The 22,559-nt window shown below is 42.8% G+C and overlaps 1 protein-coding gene across 1 annotated transcript in view; it reads left to right on the top strand.

The window, feature by feature from the left end:
• ADGRF3 (adhesion G protein-coupled receptor F3) overlaps positions 1–21,756 on the top strand; it is a 25,244-nt gene extending 3,488 nt beyond the window's left edge. The window contains exons 2-15 of the mRNA XM_069072022.1: positions 5,670–5,865; positions 7,923–7,986; positions 8,222–8,347; positions 9,190–9,342; positions 10,932–11,150; positions 11,985–12,200; positions 13,652–13,795; positions 14,104–14,300; positions 14,500–14,679; positions 15,613–16,995; positions 18,209–18,250; positions 18,340–18,402; positions 19,498–19,556; positions 21,241–21,756. Of these exons, the coding sequence (XP_068928123.1) occupies positions 5,713–5,865; positions 7,923–7,986; positions 8,222–8,347; positions 9,190–9,342; positions 10,932–11,150; positions 11,985–12,200; positions 13,652–13,795; positions 14,104–14,300; positions 14,500–14,679; positions 15,613–16,995; positions 18,209–18,250; positions 18,340–18,402; positions 19,498–19,539 (2,982 nt within the window). The 5' untranslated portion in view covers positions 5,670–5,712 and the 3' untranslated portion in view covers positions 19,540–19,556; positions 21,241–21,756. The remainder of the gene's footprint in view (positions 1–5,669; positions 5,866–7,922; positions 7,987–8,221; positions 8,348–9,189; positions 9,343–10,931; positions 11,151–11,984; positions 12,201–13,651; positions 13,796–14,103; positions 14,301–14,499; positions 14,680–15,612; positions 16,996–18,208; positions 18,251–18,339; positions 18,403–19,497; positions 19,557–21,240) is intronic.
• Positions 21,757–22,559: the final 803 nt, after the last annotated feature.

The following is a 22,559-nucleotide window of genomic DNA, read 5'->3' as shown; positions in this document are numbered from 1 at the left end:
CTCTTGCTCTGCCCCTTCCTGCTACGTCAGCAAGTCCAACGGGGCATAGGAGATCTTTAAATCCCATAACTCTTACAGAGGGGTATATGCTTTTACTTTTAAAGGGTAGGGATGCCATTGTCAGGGCTGACTGGATGGAAGGGACCTCAGTGCATAGATAAAGGTTAGAGCTGACTGAGAGGAACTTGTGACTTTAGTGTATAGATAGTTTAGATGAGATTTGGGCCAGACCCTGAGGAGACATGAAGAGATTTTAAGTAAGAACAAAGGAGTCACAAGGTGTTGCCTAGGCCGAGTGCAGATAGGGGGAAGGGGCAGAGCCCAAGGCTGGGAAAGGGATTTTACAGATTACAATTTTACAATACAAATTGCAGTTACAATTGTACAAACTGGTTTTACAAATTGGTTTTACAGATTGATTTAGACCCCAGGCACCCCATCACTTCCAGTGCTGCTCTCTGTAATTAATTTATCACCATAAGCTAGATGAACAGGAAAAACAAGCATTTTAAAGTGTACTCTCCCAGTATTTCTCATCAGCACTGGTTGCCAGCACAAACACTTGCAGAAATGGAGAGGAGGGGAGAGCTCATCCAGGTTTGATCCTAGCAGTGTCAGAGCTTGAAATATGTCTAATCTCACCATAGGGTCTGTGAAACATTAAAACCTTGCAGCTGTGTCTTCTCAGGATAGAAACTCCAGCTGAGAATCAGGTTAAAGGAAGCTTCTTTTTTACCTTTTTCTATCACTCCACAGGTATATTTTAGGGGGCTTAGGGCAGCTAGGTGGCACAGTGGATACAGCCCTAGGCCTACGGTCAGGAAGATTCATCTTCCTGAATTCAAATCTGGCCTCAGAAACTTACTAGCTGTGTGACCCGGGGCAAGTCACTTAACCCTGTTTGCATCAGTTTCTTCATCTGTAAAATGAGTTGGAGAATGAAATGGTAAATCACTCCAGTATCTCTTCCAAGATAACCCCAAATGTGGTCATAAAGAGTTGTACATGATTGAAAACCACTGAACAACAATAAATTCTATTTGACAGAGTAGAATGTTAATTCCAAACTGTTTGGAATGATGTGACATTCTCCTTTTTTTTTTTTTTTTGTAAATGTTAATTCAAAATATCTTGTGCTAAAAATATATGAGGGGGTAAATCCTCGGCATTCCTATATATTTCCAATGAAATTCAACAGCAAGAAGTAGAAAGAGAAATCCCATTTAAAGTTACTGTAGACATTATAAAATATTTGGGAATCTACCTGCCAAAACAAACCCAGGACCTGTATGATCATAACTACAAAACACTTTTCACACAAATAAAGTCAGATCTAACTAATTGGAAAAATATCAATTGCTCATGGCTGGGTCGAGCTAATATAATAAAAATGACAATTTTACCTAAATTAGATGATATATTTAGTGCCATACCAATTAATTTACCAAAAAACTACTTTATAGAGTTAGAAAAAATAGTAACAAAATTCATCTGGAAGAATAAACGGTCCAGAATATCAAGGGAATTAATAAAAAAAAAAATGCTAGGGAAGGTGGACTAGCTTTACCAGATTTCAATCTGTACTATAAAGCAGCAGTCATCAAAACTACTTGGTACTGGCTTAGGAACAGAGGAGTGGATCAATGGAATAGATTAGGCACACGAGATTCAGAAGTCAACGACTACAGTAATGTATTGTTTGATAAACCCCCAGACCCTGGTTTTTGGGATAAGAACTCACTATTTGACAAAAACTGCTGGGAAAACTGGAATATAGTATGGCAGAAACTGGACATAGACCATTATCTAACACCTTATACCAAAACCAAGTCTAAATGAGTTCATGATCTAGGTATAAAGGTTGATACTGTAAGCAGTCTGCTAAAACAAGGAATAGTTTACCTATCAGACTTGTGGAGAGGGAATGACTTTATGATGAAACAGGAATTAGAGAACATTATAAAATGTAAAATGGATAATTTTGACTACATGAAATTGAAAAGTTTCTGTACAAATAAAGCCAATGTAACCAAGATTAAGAGGGAGGTGGGAAATTGGGAAAGAATCTTTACAACCTATGTCTCTGACAAAGGACTCATCTCTAAAATATACAGAGAATTGAGTCAAATTTATAAGAATACAAGTCATTCCCCAATTGATAAATGGTCAAAGGATATGAACAGGCAGTTTTCAGAGAAAGAAATTAAAGCTATCTATAAGCACATGAAGAAATGCTCTAATTCACTATTGATTAGAGAAATGCAAATCAAAACAACTCTGAGGTACCACATCTCACCAGTCAGATTGGCTAAGATGACAAAACAGGAAAATGACAAATTCTGGAGAGGATGTGGGCAAACTGGAACACTAATGCATTGTTGGTGGAGTTGTAAACTGATCCAGCCTTTCTGGAGAGCAATCTGGAATTATGCCCAAAGGGCTATAAATACTTTCATACCCTTTGATCCAGCAATACCACTCCTAGGGTTATATCCCAAAGAGATCATAGAAATGGGAGAAAGATCCATATGTACAAAAATGTTTATAGCAGCTCTTTTTGTTGTGGCAAAGAATTGGAAATTAAGGGGGTGCCCATCAATTGGGGAATGGCTGAACAAGTTGTCGTATATGCATGTTATAGAATACTATTGCGCTATAAGAAACAGGGAGCAGGCGGTCTTCATATTTACCTGGAGAGGCTTAAAAGAACTGATGCTGAGTGAGAAGAGTAGAACCAGGAGGAATTTGTACACAATTACAGACACAACGTATGTGTGATGACCAACTTTGATAGACTGGACTCTTCTCAACAATGCAGGGATATAAGTCAACCCCAAAAGACGCATGATGGAGAGAAAAACGTGCATCCAGAGAAAGAACTAGAAAGAACTAAATTTATATCCAGGTGGAAGCAAAATACCTGATCTTTTTCCTTCTCTTATTTGATTTTATGTCCTCTTTACCATTTTTCATTCCAGCTGGGACAATCCATCCGTATAACCTGACCATTGTATAATGTGAAAGTATTTACAGATCCTATACTTGATTATAAGCCGCCATGGCGGGGAGGGGAGGGAGGGGGACAAAATGTGAAATTCAAGGAATTGTGGAATTGAATCCTGTAAACTAAAAGGAAACAAACAAATTAATAAATTAAAGTAAAAAAATATATATGAGGGGGGAAGAGAAACAGCTAGGTGGCACAGCCCTGGAGTCAGTGGGACCTGAGTTCAAATATCAAACACTAGTTGTGTGACCCTGGGCAAGTCACTTAACCCCATTGCCTCCAAAAAAAACCCCAAACACGTCTAGGGAGCTGATCTATTTCTCTCTTGAGAAGGACAATGCTTGAATTTAGATTAATATTAAATTAAAAAAGAAAATTGTAACAGATTTGTGCTTAAAAGGCAGAGTACAGTATTAATCTTTCTTAACCAACATTCATATCCTGGCTCTGTGATTGTGGGAAATTCATTTAATCTCTCAGCGCCTCTGTAAAACAAATAAACAAAGCATACAGGATGGCTGCTAGCACAGGTTCACTCTTTTTTTTTCTTTTTGGAGGGGGTAAGGTAGGGCAATTGGGGTTAAGTGACTTGCCCAAGGTCACACAGCTAGTAAGTGTTAAATGTCTGAGGTCAGATCTGAACTCAGGTCCTCCTGATTCCAGGGCCAGTGCTCTATTTACTTCTCCACCTAGCCACGCCTACAGGTTCACTCTTGATCTGTTCATACAGGAAAGACACTAAAATGGGATTAATAATCTTTATTCTAGTCTAGTTTTCTCAAAAGAGGATTGTGGGTAATGGGAGTACAAACTCCTGAAGCATTCCCTAATCACCGTTCCTGCAGGGGCCCATGAGAAGGGGGGCAACTACTCCTACATCTTTATGGGGTCAGTGGAGACAGGCACTACTAGTTCATCCCCTAAATCCCTTCAGGCCTCACTGGGGGCCAGTTGAGGCAAACAGATTCCCCCTAATCCTTGATAGGGGCCAATCAAGGCACAAAACAGCTGCTGTGCACTCAATCCTAAGGTTCTCCCTTCAACCCTAAGGTTTCCCATTCACTGGCCAATGACCACCTGTTTTACAGGGGCAACAGACAAAGAAGGCATATTGCCAGCAGTAGCTTTGAAGAGGTTACCCACTAAGAGGGTTAGGGTTGCTCTGGAGACCCCAAAATACAAACATGCCAGGTCCTGACAAGTGAATTCGACTCAAAGTCTTCTCAACCAAAGAAAAGAAAAATTTATTAAAAGTTCGCTTGCATTAGACACAGAGTAAGTCTGTGCTAGGTCCTTCTATGGCGCTCTCACTATTCTATGGTGCTCTCACACACATGGTGTGAGATGGGGTCTTATATACAGAAGGTTTCTGGAGGAATCTAGGGTTGGTCTAGAGGAGGAGTTTGGGGATTGTCTGCAGGAGGAATTAATGAGGTCAATGAGTGATTAAGGGTGGGAAGTAGTTGGAGGCTATAGACAAGGTGGGCTAGGCCAGTTCAAGGATGGGAAGTCTAGCAACAGACCTGCCTCATCAAATGGGATGATTCAATCAACAATCCAAGGGAGGTTCCCAGAGCCCATACCTCATCAGCCTCACAAGTTTACACCCCATCCCTGTATCTCACTACGCAGTTGCAGTGGATATCTATATTATTTATCAAGCATGGTGGAGCTGTTTTGAACCATAACTGTGAGAACTCATATCTAATACCTTGGAACAAGAGATTGTTATGGGTAAGGATCCTGAGAAACTGAACTCTAAGAAATAACAACAAAAATTCACTTTACACACACTAAAAATCCACCTTACACTAAAATTCACCTTACAGCCCCCAAACAATTTTCTAAGATTTTTAAGTTCTGACCTACAAACTCATCTAAGAAGTTCTTCACTGATTGGGGCTTACTCAGGGGCCTACTGGAGCCAGCATGCTCCAGAGCCAATTGTTACATTTTCTGGGTAAGCATTGACACCTGGGAAAATTAGCAAATTTACAAACCAGGGTTTGGTTGGCCATTTTGTTGACTGTTTAGACTAGGGTGGGGAACCTGTAGCCTCAAGATTCCCCACCCCTGGTCTAGATTCAAGAAAGTGATGGAGAAAATGTTAATAATGCAGATTAAAAGTATGTGGTTTTTGTTTTTTTGTTTTTTCTGGAGAGATACAATACTATTGAAATCCCAGGTCTAGTTCAAAATATTTTTGCATCTACTTATTGGCATACATATTGCTTACTCCAAGTAGAATATAAGTTCCTGGATGGTAAGGAGTGTTTTCATTTTTTTCTTTATCTTACATAAATTTCCAAGATGGAAGGGCAAGTAAGTGGTCAGCAGGAAGGAAGGTTTCAGCAAGTAGGGTTTGCCAAAGGAAGTGCCACTCATGACAAATGTCTCTAGCCAGATGGATGGGTGCCAGCTATCCTAACTGCCTAATGCAGTGCCTGGTAGCATTTAATAAATGTTGAATTGAATTAAACTGAATGTGGCTCTTCTAAGTCCTAGAAGGAAACTGTTTCAGAGCTTTCAACCTGTATCCATGGGCTTCAGATGGGAAGAGTAGAGAGATCACTCCCTCCCCCCATCCATTTGACTGGATACATTTGTGGTGTGTGACACTTCCCTTTCTAAGTCCCATCCCCATTCCTTTCCATTCTTTCAGTGAGCCCTCCCAGCCTATTGATGCACCGACTGCTTGCCAGCCCATGGTGGAAATTTTCATAAGACAACCAGCAGAAGAAATCCTCTTAGCCATTCCACTGTCAATTTGCCCTATTGCTACCCTGATGGCTGGCCTGCTGCTTCTGGCCATGAACTTCTACCTAATGGGCCTGCTGGCTGTCAGAGCATCTCAAACTGTAAGTATCACTGAGAGTTTGGGGGTACCTTCTTTCTACCCCAGGCCTGAGGAGAAAAGGAGAGTCTGGAAGCAGATTGTGAGGAAGGAGTATGGGAAGTTAGCAAATTGTGCTTTGGGGAGAGGGAACTAGAGTTTAGGTTGGTAGGGGATGGAAAAAAAAAGGTTACTAGAGAAGGAGCCTATAAGGAGAGGCCAGGTTTGGTGTAGAATTCCTAGATATCCTATTTGTCCGTCTATCTATCCATCTGTCTGCCTATCTATCTATCTATTTGTAGATAAAGAGGTTTGTCCTACATTTTAGATCCTGTCTTCTTTTCTAGTGTATTGAGAGAGAAATAAAATATCACATGAGATTTTCACAGATTTAGAGCTGGTAGGGACCTAAGAAATATATCTTCTAATACTACCCACTCATTTTATACAGGAGGAAACTGACCAAGAGAAATGAAATGACTTATCCAAGGTTACCCAGTTTAAAGGTGTCAGAGCTGAGAGATTTAAAACCTGACAAGTAGTATGAATCACTTCTACATTGTTAGTAAAGTACTTCTTTCATTTTTCTACCCTCTACCCCTAAATGTCATCCAAAGAGACTCTATATTCTCTAGAACAAATTATGACAGAAGGGAGGGAGCCCATCAGAAGAGTAATTGAGTCTGAAGAAAAACAGCAAGGTTTTCCCTAGAAAGACAATAGGGCCTGAGGAAAGGGTGGTGAGGGTGGGAGATGAATAGGAAGTATAAAGATATATGTTAGAAGGACAACCAGCTGGGGAGGTGAAGGAAAGGAGAAAACTGAGTTTAGGTCAAGAAGGGAAATGATAGTAATTAATCATTTAAAATAAATCACTTAAATTAATCACAGTAAAAATCACTTAAATAGCCAGAGCTTTAAGTTTTGCAGAGCATAATTTCATTTGATCCTCAGAATAACCCAGTGAGGTGGGTGTTATTCCCCATTTTACAGATTCAGATACTGGATACCGACTTGTCCAGAGTACCACAGCTAGGGAATGTTTCATGCAAGATTGGAACCTTAGTCCAATATTCTACCTGCTACCCAATGGGTTACAGAAATAAACAGGATGATTTTGTTATTGTTGCCTTGCTACCTTGTTAAAATGAATATACTTTAAAAAACCCCTATAAATAATAGAAGTTTATAATACATACATTCTCAGGGGCAGCTGAAGTGAGTAGAGTACAGACCCTGGAGTCAGAAGGACCTGAGTTCAAATTTGACCTCAGACACTTAACAGTGACTAGCTGTGTGACCTTGGGCAAGTCACTTAACCCCAATTGCCCTGCCGTCCCCCCTTCTATCATCTCCCTATCTGGCTGTCCTTCTTACCTATACATTCTCTTTGAAGACTTGTACTTGTTTCTGTATCTGAATATTTATTTTGCAAATGGGTATGAAATACATTAAGTATTTTTTTTCTTAAACAGGAAGAAATAATCCAAGAGGGAAGGTAGGCTAGAAGTTTGACTATTAGGGAAGGTCTCCTCTCCTTGCTGATCCTTGTCAATAAACAAACATTTATTAATGCCTACTGTGTGTCAGGCACTATGTTTAGTGCTGAGTTAAAAAAAATCAAATGCAATATAGTTCCTGCCCTCCAGTAGTTTCTTTTCTATCTATCTGGCAGACAAATCTTAGCAGGTACCAGGCTGCTCAGTCCCCCAGGCTCTATTCAGCTTCTTCCCTGGGAGGCCAAACCTCCTGGAATCTAGCCAGATAAAACCCATCTGGAGGTCAAGAAATACAGGAAGGGACTAAACAAAGTATGTTGACTTTCCTAAATTTGCATAATCCCTCCTTCTAGATGAAGGTTGACCCAGACCCAAGAAATCTAGTCTTCTACTCACAATCATTTCCTGGCCAATAGAAGAGACTAGAAAACTCCCAAGAGGAAGAAAACTCAACTCTTACAGGAATGGGCCAGGGAGGAATCCTCAAAAGAAGGGTTGGAAGTCCCTGGGACAGAGCAGGATACTATTTAGGTCCCAGGGGAAACCCTGACTTCTTAGAGTTCTCCTCTGTTCTCTGTTCTAGGAAAACTGTCTGGCAAACGAGGGACAAAACAGGTGGCCCACATACCAACCCAGGCAAGCAGTTGGTGAGCTGATCCCAAGGGGACCTCAGTTTGAACAAAGGGAGGGAGCAGGAGATGGGACCCTGGATAGACACAGGAAGAAATATCTATCTGGTTGACTCCTAGGGCAGAGGAATAAAGCCCCAGTTGGCACTGGTGCCAAATACCTGTAGATAAATGTAGGAATTAAGAGGGCATCCGGGTCAGAGACAACCGTCATTCTGCAACCTGGATTCAATAACCACCTCTATTCTTCTAGAAACAACTCTCTTTACTGCCTATGTGCAAATGGAAGTCCTAGAAAAGACCTGGGCCCCATCCTCCTTTAGTAACCCTGCTCTTCCCCCATCCCTAAGAGATCTCATTGCCATCAGTCTCACCACAGGTAAGAAGGAGGTAGGACACTGCTCTCTGCCTCTCAATTCTCCTGCCTTTTTTGGGAAGGGGGTTAAGAGGTGGAGTGGGCAGCTGGCAGCCATAATCCTCAGTCCTCATGAAGCTAGCTCAGCTGAAGTGCTGGGAAAAATTCCCAGGAGAATGAGACTAGGACTACTCGTGAAGACACAGAACAGGTAAGTGCTCTCATTTTCTTCAAAGTAAGCATGGGCTTCCCTATCCCTTCTACATTCCCTTCACCTCCAACCTTCAATTCGGTTCACCAAGCAATAGTGAAGTGTTTATTATGAGTCTGGGCCTACTCTAGGCTTTAGGGAAATAAAGAAATTAAGACAATCTCTGCCCTCAAGGAGCTTATGTTTTACATACAAAATGGAGCTTGGGAGAAGTGATTACAATGGTATGGAGAGAGGGAGGGGATGATGGATCAGGAAAGACCTTGTGTCTTTCCTGGTGGTAGCTTGAACTGAATCTCCCCAGTTAGGGATTTTGTGGGTCAGAGATGAGGAAAGACAGGATTGCAGGTAGTGTCCTTCCTAGATGCTGGTTCAAACCCAGACCATATCCTTTATCTACCCTTTCCTGCCATATATGATTCAGGGATCATGCCTGCTCATGGATTTTGGCTTCCTCCTCTGTAATGATATGTAGGGTCATACCTCCAGCTACTCTCTTAATAAGTAACCAATACTTGTTTAGTTGTGAATGACCTTATTATTCTGTGACCTAGATGCTCTTTCTGAGTAGCTCCCAGCATCTGACTCTAGGGCATAAGATGGTGGTTGGGCCTTGGTTTTCTTGGTCAATTTTCCTATTTCATGCCTTTTACAGTGTGTGCTGCAAAACAAGAGAGCTTCAAATGTTCCTGTCTACCTGGGCATGGTTGGAATGCCAGCATCTGCCACTATCACGACCCCTGTCACCCCTGTAATTGTATCATCTTCTATCATCCTAACACTGGGTACTGCCAGTTGCTGCCACCTGGTGAGGAGGGTCTGGTATTGATTATCATTAAGTGACTGACTACTATGAGGGTCTGTGGCCATGTCAATGACATGGCATTGAACAGGTTACTTAAGCCTCCTTCTATTGAAGGGATGGCCCAAGTCATTATCAGAAGATGTAAACTCCTTGAGGACAGGGACTGACTTTCTTTTCTATTTGTATAACCAGTGCTTAGCATACAGTAATTACTTAATAAGTACTTATTGACTGACTGACAGAGTAAGATCCAGTTGGTCAGAATGTTTATGCCAAAGAGGCAAGATGGGAGATGGAAAGAGACTCTAGAAATTGTAAACCCTGAAGAGCCAGTACAGAGCTAATCAAGGCAAATGCCCAAAGTGAACAGCAGGTATAAGACCAGATGGCTCTGTACTCTCCTCATTTCTTGGAATCAGTGTAGCAAGCTCATTCTGGCCTCTGATCTGGTCTGAATCTTTTATCCTCATAAACCATTTGAAGTTCCCAGACTCTTGGCAATAAAGGAGGATTCAAGTCCAGAGATAGGGAACCTGTGGCCTTGAGGCCACATATGGCCCTCTGCCTCCTCAAGTGCAACCCTTTGATCTAATCCAAACTTCACAGAACATTCAGTCAAAGAGCAGCATGAGGGGATCTAGAGGGCCACATGTGGCCTGGAGGCCTCAGGTTTCCCACCCCTGTTCTAGTCCTTCTAAAGAGACAGGGTCAGGATAGTAGTACTTCACAAAATTTCTGTCAACACAGATCCTGGGCTTATGGCTCAGTCATGAGACCAATGGGCAGAAATGGACAGGATAGGAATCTCCACTGGCCTGCTATTCCACATCTGTTCAAGGAGAGGAAACTTCAGGGCAATCAATATTCCTTATAACTTATTCCTTATCGCTAAAGCCACAGGGTGGTTTTGACGGGGTTCTGGAAACAGCCACACCAAGTCACACACAGGAAATTCGACAGGACAAAGAGATTTATCCAGAGTTGTGCAGGCATCCTTTTTCTGAACTCCTAGGGACTGGTGAAACAACAGCAAAACGGGAACCTTGACTTTGGACAAATCAGTCAAATTCCCTTCCTTCAGAGGGAAGGAGCAGGCCTACATAGTTGGAGTCAGGATCAGAGAGAGTAAGCCAGACCTGACCAGAATACTCATTTCAAAGGGACAGGAGGAGAGGTGGGAAATACAAACCACAGTGGTCCCAAGTCCTGAGCACTCAGCATGGAGCCCATCAAGTTGGTTCAGGGCAGGGGAAAAGCCCTAGAGAGTGAGGGAGAGTGAGATGGCTTTGAGTGTCCAGTGAGGACTCCTTCCCTTCCTCTTGTCTTCAGACCCTTCAGAAAACAAAACAAAACACCCATGTAATTTATTTGGCTAGGAGGCTATGGAAAACAGGCTGCTGTACCCTAAAAGGCAGGGGCTGTTCTATATTGTTTTCTTCGTATCTCCACCTCCTGATACAAAAGAGGCACTTAAATAAAAGCTTTGCTGATTAATTGATTGACAGTAGAGGACTAGCAGCAGAAGCACCAAGTTTATTCTGAGAATCTCTTCTTTTCCTCCTGCCTTTCTTCTATTTTGGCTTCTTCACTAGTTCCTGGGAACCTGATCCAAAATTCATCACTGCACAGTCCTGGCAGCACCCTGACCTTGGCCATGCTCCTTAGCCATGAGGCCACGCAGCTGAGGTGGTACCTGCAGCCAGTGAGGAAATGGACCCCAGTGCTACTGAAGTCTGGAACTCAGGTGTCCCTTAGTGCCCAAAAAGACCAGGCTGTCCTCACCATCACCAATGTCTCCCAAGATTGGGCAGGTAGCTTCCTCCTTCTCTTCTTACTGCTTGTCTTCCTTGTCCTGATTATTGAGCCAGGAGGCTTGAAAGCAAAGAGTGAAGGAAATAAGTATGTGTAAATACACAGAGAAAAGATGATCTCTGTTTCAACTGAGGACAAAGCAAGAAAAAGGGAGCTGAAACCCAAACAAGAAAGTTTCTTATTATTTGATAGTTAAATTTGTTAACAATGTGAAAGGCATTCAGGGAGGCTGAAGGGAGGCTAGTGAAGGGGCAGGGTGAGAAGGTAAAAAGAAACCCTGGACCTAGAACCCAAGCCTTTGGGTTCTAGTCATTCTGGTATAGGGGAAATCCCAGCCCTGATATTTTGCTAGCTATGTGACCTTGGGCAAGTCACTCTACTTCCTCATCTGTAAAATGAAGGTTTGGGACTAGATGACCTTTGAGGTTACTTCCAGCTCTAAATCCTACAGCAAGAGGCCGCATGGTTGCAGTGGAAAGTCTGCTAGAACTGGAGTCAGAGGACCTGGGTATGAATCATGTCTTTACCATTCATTACCTGGATACAGGGGCAAGTATCTCTGCCAAGAAAACCCCAAATGGGGTCATAAAGAGTGGGACACAACTGAAAAAAAAAAAAAACAAGAAGTGAACAACGGGTGCATTTCATCATCTTTTCTCCAGTCCAACTTTCCATCTTCTGGGCCAGGACTAAGATCCCACAGTAGAAGAATGGGGTAAAGGGGTGGAGGAGTGGAAGGGAGGAGTTCTAAGTTACCAGGGTGTATATTACAAACTGGCAAGGCCAGAAGTAGTTGAGTCAAGCATGGGAGAGTCAGTGTGGTGTGCCCACAGGCTGGTATGTATGCCGCTTTGTGTCCCGGGGTTTCCTGTGGGAGCTGCGTCAGCTGGTGGAAGTGCCCCTGCAGGCCGACGACGTGCTTCAACACCCACGGCAGCTCTCTATTTCCTGCAATGCCTTCTCTGGTTTCCAGTTGAGCTGCTGCTTCCCCAGCACAAATCTGACCTATGCTGCCTCCTGGAGCCCTCGACACCCACCTAACAGCACAGGTGTGAGGGACTGTGGGGGCGAGGGTGGGGGGATTAGTCCCTTCTGTGACTCTCACTCTATTTCTATATATGGCACTCTTTCAGAATGGGTTGTTTGTCATGCTCTGAGCATGCTGGTGGGAGATGGAGAGAAGAAGCTTGAAATTTGACTGACCCCTTTCATCTTTTGTGACCCTGATGATGAGGCTTAACTGACTTTTCCTTGCTAAGATGGAAGAACTTTATAAGGATCCCTTGAACATTTGATTAAATATCTTTCCTTGTAACACAAAAACCAAACCAAGCAAGATAGAGCAATACAGTTGCTGTCTCTCCTTATCAGACACTTTTGATATCCATGGTCACCTGGCCTCTGATTCAATATTACTCATTGCATTTATTCCAAGTTTAAGTATCTTTTTGTTGGAGGGGAAAGGGAGGGCAGTTGGGGTTAAGTGCCTTGCCCAAGGTCACACAGCTAGGTTTTTTTGGGGGGGGTTTGTGTCAAGTGTCCGAGGATGGATTTGAACACAGGTCCTTCTGACTCCAGGGCCAGTGCTCTATTCACTGTGCCACCTAGCCGCCCTGTAAGTGTCTTTTTATATTCTTTTCATTCCCAGTGTTGTGACTATTGTGTGCATGTTATATACATACACATAAACATACACATACCTATACACCCACACCCATGCACCTTGTTCTTCCAGCTCTGCCTACCAGGCTCTGCACAAGTTCATGCAAGATTTCTCATGATTCACTATCAATTGAAACTCCTTATCTTCACTGCTTCTTATTACACAATACTATTCCATCACATTTTTATATCATGGTTTGCTCAATCATCCTCCAAATGGTAGAAACTCCCTTTGTTTCCATTTTTTTGTTTGCTACTACAGAGTCCTATGAATATTTTCATTAATGTGGGACTTTTTTATCATTCTATTTATCATTTTATCATTTATCATCATCAAAAATTTATCAAATTTTTATCATTTTTACATTTATAATTTTATAATTTTTATCATTTTTTTAAATCATTGACTTCCATGGGTGTATATACCCAGTGGTGGGATTGTTGGATAAAAGAGTATATAAACAGTTTGGTGACTTTTCACACATAATTCCAAATTGTTTTCCAAAATTACTATCAATTCATAACTTCAGTGGTGCCTCAATTTTCCCCCTTCTGTATGCATACATGGGCAGGTGCCATGGCATAATGGGAGAAGAGATCACTAGACTTGGATCTAGGAGGACCTGGATTCATTCCTACTTCTTATGCTTATTAGCTGTGTGACACTGGACAAGTCACTTCTATCAGATAAGTTTTCCTCATAAGTAAGATGAGGCAATTAGACTAGATGGCCTCTACTATCTAAGCTTATGATGCTACCCAGGGCCTGGGGCGGGTGGCATTCATGTCAATTGCCCAAATTCTAGTGACAGAGTTCCATTCTCTTCCTATTCTCCAGCACTCTTGCCCAGAACCCCCGAGACACAGTGTCTCACTCTTGTTGTGCCAAGCTGCCCTGAGAATGATACCAACTACACCTGTAACCTGCAGAGCCCTGGATTGGACCCTGTGAGCACCCCTATCTCCGTCTCCATTATCCGGGGTAGGAATATCTTGCCCAGACTCTCACTGGTCCCTATCTTCATCACCATAATTCAGGGGAGGCAGTCTTGTCTAGGATCTGTCCAGCTTACCTAATGCCTGAAGAAAAACAACCTCTGCCTGGAAGGGTTATAGGTCTTCCTTGTCTCCAGATAGATCTAGAGCAGAGACAGGCTTAGAATTGCTCAAAGACACTCCCTGCTCAAGTGGATAGGATTTAGACTTGGACCTAATTGTAGGAAATTTCTCCACCAAGAAGAAAAAAGAGCTCCTGTAAAACTGCTGAATGTGTTGTGTTTATCCCTTCAGATCGAGATGTTACTTGTCCCCAGGATTCTTTGGGTGGTGACTGGAGTGTCACTAAAGCTGGATACGTGGCCCAGATCCCATGTCCTATAAACAGGATAGGAATGGTGGAGAGGCACTGTGGGGCCAAAGGCATCTGGGGACCCATCAACAGCAACTGCACTGATGTGAGGCTAGTGGCCATGTTTCGCACAGCCCAGGTGAAACTTTTGAAGCACTTTTAATGCTGCAGAACTTATGTCCTAAGCTAAATTCACCTCCCGTGTCAGAAGGTGTGCAACTGTGCAGGGAAGGAGGCATAGGACTTAGCAAGCTTGTTTTCAGAGCCTTTATGCCAAGGCCCTTGCCCAGTGCTTTGTCTCCCTTCCCCTGATGCCCCTTTCCTTCTTTCTGATGCAGCTGTTGTTGGCAGGCCAAGGTGAGCCAAAGGGGGAGGTGCCGAAGCTCATTGCACAGCTGCAGAAGCAGGTAGCAGCTGTGAGTTCTCCCTCTGACTTATTAGCACTGTTGGGTACTGTGAAGATCTTGGCCCAGGTGGTGACCAGGGCCAGCACAGAACTTAACCGCAAGACCTTGAAGGTGAGTACAGTCTCAGGAGTCAGCACCAAGGGGGCAGCAGGTGGGAGAAATGCTATAGAACTCGTCATTTTTTGGCCTTCTCCTGGGAATTTCTGCCCTCTCGGGCAAGCCCTTGGACTTGTGGATGCTAGTTCTACCTAGTAACCCATGTTTGTCTTCTGGCCTGCCATTCTTTGCAACACATCCGCCTCTGAGCTTGGGATGGGAATACAGTGTTCTGGAGAGGTAGAGCTAGTTGAAAGCTAGGAGGGCTGAGGTCTCTGCCACATGTGCACAGAAACAAAGATACCTAGGTTTTCATTTCCACATACAGACACATGAACATGGACCCTAACAAACACATAAACGCAGATGTGCAAATTTACTCACACACGCCAGCATATTTGTATGTACAATTTTAATCATACAGGATCAAATGGGGTATGCATTGATCCCTATTTAAAAGGCAGGGATATATGTACATGTCAGGAATTGTCTAGCTGATTATGCATACTCATGGCACATGCATACCTGGTACAAAAGTCGACATCTATATCACATGTGGATACATAGACACTCTTCCCCCAATTTGTGCATATTCATACCAATGTGGACTCTGCACTGACTCCTGTGCATAATTATTGATTCCACAAACCCTAGGATATGTCAGGTGGGAGGGAGCGGAAGAGAGACCCTTTGAAGGTGACATAAGGGATGTCAAGCAATGGATTGTTTAGCCTGCAGATGGAAGTTGGAAGTAGACTCTATAGCTGTAGTATGTCAGTAAATGCCTTGTGTAGCTTGATGGATAGCTGACTTCCTCTTTTACTCATCTGCCCTTCTTTCTCTACTTTTGATTTTCTCTGGGGAGAGGGACCCAAGCAAAGTCTACTCCTGGCTGAATCCATGGGCTTTCTCCAAATAGGGCTAATTTCTATTGTTGGATGGCTGTAGGACTTTCTGATGGCCACAAATGACCTCTTGGAGTTGGATCCCAATTCTATTTGGGCCCCAGCCCAGGCCCAGGTGCCCTCGATGAGTTCAGCAATGCTGCAGGCTGTGGAGAGCCTGGGTAGAAACCTGTGTTACAATGACCACCCCTTCACTCTCACCTTGCCCAATGTGCAGCTACAGACCCATCTTTTTGGACCTATGACACAAGAAGACTACAGTGTCTCCTTCTCCACTCATCCCCCTCTCAGGGCAAAAATCTCCCACCAAACACTGGCTCATTTGGCTTGGAAGACTGGTCATGTCAGTATCACCAGCATAGTACTGAGTAAATTGGACCGTATCCTACCCATGAACTATGGGCAGGGGTTAAGGGACTTACTTTATGACACTCCTGGATTGATTCTCTCCAACTCCATCACAGATGGCAATCAGACTGTAACTAAGGTGGAAATCATTATGGATTTTGGGGGTACAGAGGGTATTCCCACTTGTGTCTTCTGGGACCACACCCTTTTCCAGGGTGCAGGAGCCTGGTCGAAGGAGGGCTGTGAGACTAAAGTGGGTGACATCAACGGCTCCACTCAATGTATCTGTGTACACTTAACCTCTTTTTCCGTCCTTATGTCCCCCCATTCTGTCCCAAACAATCCGACTTTGACATTGCTGACCCAGGTGGGTTTGGGGGCCTCAATATTGGCACTGCTGTTATGCCTGGGAGTATACAGAATCGTATGGAAGGCTGTAGTCCGGAATAAGATATCTTACTTTCGACATGTGGCCTTACTCAATGTGGTACTCTGCCTACTTGCTGCTGATACCTTCTTTTTTGGGACATCACTGTTGTCCCTACGTACCCACAACCCACTTTGCCTAGCCATTACCTTTCTTTGCCACTTTTTCTATTTAGCTACTTTCTTCTGGATGCTAGCCCAAGCCCTGATGCTAGCTCATCAGCTCCTCTTTGTCTTTCACCAACTGTCTAAACGCTATGTATTACCCATCATGTTTGTCTTGGGCTACCTGTGCCCACTGGGGATTGCAGGTACAACATTGGTCCTGTACCTTCCTCAGGGGCAATATTTGCAGGAGGACAAATGCTGGTTGGATGGGAAGGGTGGAGCAATCTATACTTTTGTGGGGCCAGTATTAGTCATTGTAGGGATCAATGGGCTGGTGCTGGCGATGGCTGTGGTGAAACTACTGAGACCCTCGTTGTCTGAGGGGCCCCAGAGTGAGAAGCAGCAAGCTCTTCTAGGTGTGATCAAGGCACTGTTCATCCTTATGCCCATCTTCGGTCTGACTTGGGTGCTGGGCTTGGCCACTGTGATGGACAGAGGCAACGAGATCCCTCACTACCTGTTCACAGTTCTTAATACCTCCCAGGTAGGTGACAAAGTCCTGGTTATTTTTCTCACCCATGACCACCTGGCAAAGTGATGCTTAACTAGTTAATAGCAACTATTTTTTGATGGCCCATTTACTTGGCATGAATCAGCTTCCTAACTTCAGTTTTAACCTCTCTTTCCTTCTTCCCTACTTTTCCCTACCTGATAAGATTCCCAAGGAACTCCAAGTTCTAAGGTTCTAATTTTCAGACCACTGACATGGCTGTCCCTGAGATAGTGCTCTCTAGGGAACTCACCATAAGGGCAGTCTTAGGACCCATTATAATTGGGCTTCTATTTCCAGATTTATTATAATCAAGGCTGATTCCTTCCCTCCTTTGAATCACTTTCCCCATCTACAAAAGAGCAAGAATAATAATCCCTTCCCCAAGGATACTGAGGGAGTGGTAAATGAGATAATGATTAACATTTTCATTAACATTTACTTGAGCATTTACTCAGTTCTAGATACTAAAGAAGACAATTTCTGGACCCCTTAAAATTGTCAGTATTTCAAATTCTTTTGCTATGCCCTACAGAATATACCTTAACTAAAGATATACTTCAGTGACTCGTGGTGGGGTGAATCATAGCATAATTTGTTATAGGATCATTGAGCTAAAGCTGTAAGGGGCCTCAGCCTATCTAGCCAAACCCCCTCATTTTACAGATAAGGATCCTGAGACTCAATAAAGTCATTTGCCCAAGGTCACATAGGTAGTAAGCTTCTGAGGCAGAATGTGAGGGTGCCCCAGGGCTCCATGGCAGAGTTCAAGCTGGAAAGGCTTCCAATACATTTCAGGAGAGGGACTGTCATCTGAAGATGAGCTTAGCTAAACCGCTACAAAATTAGACACCAGGTTTTGAATTATTTTGGTCACAGCAACTCATGAATAACACCCACTAAGGTGTGGAGGGGCTGTCATCCACATTTCTGGAGATCCATGCCTGTGGATTTCTCGTAAAGTACTGAAGAAAGCACATGAATATAACAATATTCAAAATAAAGACCAGAAAGTTGCCAGTAATTTCCTAGACAAATATTCCAGTGGAGGAGCCTTGGGATTTGATTTGGCAGGTGGGACAGAGGTTAGGTGTATGGGAGGATAACCAGGGAAAGACAAAATGACTGGCTTTCTAATCACAGAGGCAAGTTTTGCTCTTCCTAAGAGGATGTCCTCACCAGTGCATTTTCCCGTCTCTACTCTCAGGGTATCTTCATCCTATTCTTTGGCTGTCTTATGGATAAGAAGGTGAGAGTGCTTGCCCACCCTTCTAGACCTGGCTCTGGGCCATAAGGACATGCCAGTCCTACCAGCATGTGCTTCTCTTTCCTTGGCAGGTACAAGAAGCATTGTTCAAACACTTCTGCTGCATTCTTCCTGCCGTCTCCACTGTGTCCCTGGTGAGTTGGCAGCATCTCCTCCCCAGCAGACAGTCCCTAGACAAGTCAGGAGGTAGAGTTCTAATACTATGGGCTAGGCTTAGGATACTTCTTTTGAAATGAATGCCTTTATTTAACACATACAAAGAAGTGATGTGCACTGCTCCTGAAGTCAGGAAGACCGAATTAAAATCCAGCATCAGACGCTTACTAGCTATGTGATCCTGGGCAAGTTGCTTAAAATCCTGATTGCATCAGGAAAAAAAAAATCAGTAATGTGGCTTAGTGGAGAGTAAGCTAGCCTCAGAGCCAGGAACCTGGGTTCAGGTCTGGCTTCTGATGCACAGTGGCTGGGTGAGCCTGGGCAAATCACTCAATTTCCCAGTGCTCTGTGAAACTCTCTGGAAGAGGCAGAGAAGGTGCCAACTTCTGTGGATTGTAACAGAGTTTCCTCACCTGAGAGTTCCCTATACCAGTGAAATCACTAGCCCAGGCTTTAACGCTATTAAGTACCACTTTGATGCTTCCTGGAGGGACAGACCCTGGGCTAACTCTGGCAGATCCAACTAAATGTGGAAAGGCTTCAGGTAAGAACCAGCCTTAGGCCAAAGAGGATCATCCACAGAAGGCTGGTCACCAGGTGGTTGGTGCTTTTGGTCACAACTTGTGAAACTATCACTATATAGCATAGAAGGATTGGGATCTGCATGGAAAAGAGTATTGACACCTAATCCCCCCAAAATCACAAATCTCTTCTTCATAAAAATTTAAGTATATAAGATTCCATTTATCATCCAAAGAATAAGGTGAAGATTAGAGAATGAGAACATCTGTATTCCTGATTATGGCTCGGGTATGTATCTTCTGGGCCTCTTTCTTCCCAGCTATCCTTTAAGGCAAATAGGTGGTATAGGCACACAAATGTGTATAGATGTGGACAGGGCTTTGAAAACTAGAGCTAGAAAAGATGTCAATTATTCTAAATGTGCTTAAGAACAGTGCTCTAGGGACCTCTGCGGCAAAAGAAAAAGAAGGTAGGCACACAGACTCAGTCTGTGTAGGGGGACAGCTAACTAGGCAAACCTCCCTCAATATTTGGGTTCCTTTGCTCCACAGCAGGCCACGAATGGCATGAGTGACTTGGAATCCAGCAAATGAAGAACGAAGAATGCTGGGTATGAATCAAACTCTTTCTTGGGGACCACACAAGACAAAGGTTTCAGAAAGGTAGTTTAGGGACAGAGAGAAACATGTCAGTTTTGAATAAATGTGGCCCTCTTCAAGGAGCTATGTCAGTCCTCACACCTGAGAGAGAAAAAACCTTTATGCAGAGAATACAGGCTTCTCCTGGGTGACCAATTGTACAAAGGAATGGCTGGGCCAATCACAGCATGTAGGCTGCTGGTGATTCTAGAGCACTTTCAACTCTTGCTTGTCTTGGCAGAAGACAGTGTGATCTTCTGGCTAGGACATGAATTCCTTCTAAAAATCCTTCGTTACAAAAGCCTTATAGCTTCCATAAATTATCCTGCCAAGCCCTAAGCAAAATTACCTTTTGCATTGTTCAGTTGTTTCAGTCATGTCTGACTCTCCGTGACCCCATCTGGGGTTTTCTTGGCAAAGATTCAGGAGTGGTGTGCCATTTCCTTCTCCAGCTCATTTTAGAGATGAAGAAACTGAGGCAAACAGGGTTAAGTGACTTGCCTAGGGTCACACACACCTAGTAAATGTCTGAGGCCAGGTTTGAATTCAGGAAAACAAATCTTCCTGATTCCAAGCCCAACCCTCTGTGCTACTTAGCTGCCCCTTCTTTTTAAATATTTGTTAAAAGGGATAGTTCACTGATTGGAGGCATTTCAGAAATAAAAAATAACATAAAAATAGAAAATCTTAATCTCAGGATTAGACCTGTCCTTTCATTGATATAAGGAATTTTGGATTAACAAACAAATCCCTTCTACCAAGTAGTTGCAGAACTACACCTGAGAGTTGTCTAGTCATATAGCCAGTCTATATCAGAGGTAAACTTGAGCCCAGAGAGCCTGGAATTTGGAAGACTCATCATCCTGGGCAAGTCACTTAACCCTATTTGCCTCAGCTTCCTCATCTGTAAAATGAGCTGGAGAAGAAGATTGCAAACTACTTCAGTATCTTTGCTAAGAAAACCTCAAATGGGGTCACAGAGAGTCAGACACAACCAAAAATGACCAAATGAAACAAAAGGGAAAAAAATCCCCCACAGTTCAGCAACAGTGTCTGATAGTATATATGGTATTCCCACAACCTTAGCCCTCTGTCTCTCATTTTCTCCAGTCAAGCTATCAACAAACATCTATTAAATGACAAAAACTAATTATTTAGCCCCTGTTCTCAAGGTGATTGTGTTCTACTGATAGGAAACAAGGTATACACATAAAAATATATAACAATACACTTTAAAAAAGGGGTGGGGGCACTAATTCCTGGGGAATCAGACTAGACTAGGTATAAGGCATGGCACGTGAACTGAGTTTTGCAGGAGTCAAATTCTGATTCTGGTCTTGCTCTTACCCTCAACTTCTGTGAGTGGGAAGAGTCTGGAAAGAAGCTTTCAGGTAAAATTCCATTATAATTAGCCACCCTCAGAAGCTTTCCAGCTTGTATTGGTATTTCATGGATTGATATAGCTAAAGCTTTAGTAAACAGGTCTTCCCTGCCAAAGCTCACAGGAACAGACCACAAAGTCCAAAAACATTTAAACTGCTGCCGCCTATTTTAGCTGATGCAACTATCTAGATATGATGTGTATAAATTATTAGCAAAATGGCTTCAATCTTTTCCCCACATAGCTCATAAGTTGAATTCTTTTTTCTATTCCAGTTTTGAAGAGATCTGGCTGAACATGTGGCAAGAGTTTTTGCAGTTCCAAAAAAATGAAATCAGCAGCTTCAAACTTGCCTTTAGACCTCTTTTCAAAAACTGAAGCTTTACAGATGTTTCATGTATTAAAAACATACAAATTGAAGAACAGGAACCAATTCAAGAAATTTTATAAGCATAGCTTATGATCTGTAGGAAGTATGGAGTAACTATTTAAGGGTGTTAAGTGAGAAATTATGAAAAACTCAAAAGAGGACAAGACAAAGCTGGATCCTGATGAGGGACTGGCATAACTTCTTAAAAGTTTTATTGATAGATTTTGTTTTTACCTCAGTCAATAACCTTCTTCCTTACTGCCCCGTCCTTCCAGTTTAAAACCAACATGTGGATTAGTAGATTTGTTATACAGTGTATGGCTGAGTATATACACTCCAATTCTCCCTTCCACCACCACCCTAAAAAAAATTATATGTAACCAGGGCAAACCTTTCCAGTAAAATCACAATTTTTACTTGATTCATTTTATTTGTCCTCTGTCATGCAAACCAATGGATAAAAGGCACTAGGCCCTACAAGGACTCTTTCCCTTATAACAGAGAAAAAGACTTAAGGGAAAACATGGGATATAGTGACCTCCTCTGACACTCTACATTCTTCCCCTAGGGACTAACATGATTTTTTTAAAGTCCTCATGGATTCTCAGATATAAGAAGCCATAATCCATGAAGTACAGAAGAAGTGTGGATTTCAAAAACTTAAAAAGCATTTTGTAGAATGAGATATGAAAAGGGGCAAGGAGGGGGATAATCCAGAATAATCCTGTCTTTTTATATAAATGAGGGATTTTATTATTAGGGGAAACATTTTTTCCCCAGGGAAATTTATTTAGAACTTTTAATAATTTGCTGAAAAGCCCCAGAAATGGGCCCCCAGAAATATCTGCACATGGATTAGAACATCTTGCAAATGGAGGGTGCCACTTTATACATCCCTCTGTTCCTGTCTGTCCTGTTGACAATCTAGTCATCCATTCAGTCCTACAGTCAGCCCCACCACTTTCAATGCTCAGTTTGGAAACAATAGGCAAAAAATAGACTTATATTGTGTATGTCTGGGTATATATATATACTCCCATTCTTTTTCCCTGATAATCACAGTAACCAGTGCAAGCCTTTCCAGCAAAATCACTATTTTCTACTTGAAACACCTGGAGAGAAGCAAATAAAACTGACAAGATGATCGGGAGACTGGTGTATGAGGAATGATCAAAAAGATTAGGATTCCTTAGTTTGGAAAAATGACTACTAAGAGGGAGACAG

The sequence above is a fragment of the Petaurus breviceps genome, unplaced genomic scaffold, assembly GCF_028583685.1.
Source record: "Petaurus breviceps papuanus isolate PSGF00001 unplaced genomic scaffold, PetGlider_PUasm1.0 90845, whole genome shotgun sequence".
NCBI classification, from domain to species: Eukaryota; Metazoa; Chordata; class Mammalia; order Diprotodontia; family Petauridae; genus Petaurus; species Petaurus breviceps.
The sequence above is the reverse complement of the archived record's forward strand: the minus strand, read 5'-3'. Positions and strand labels throughout refer to the sequence as shown.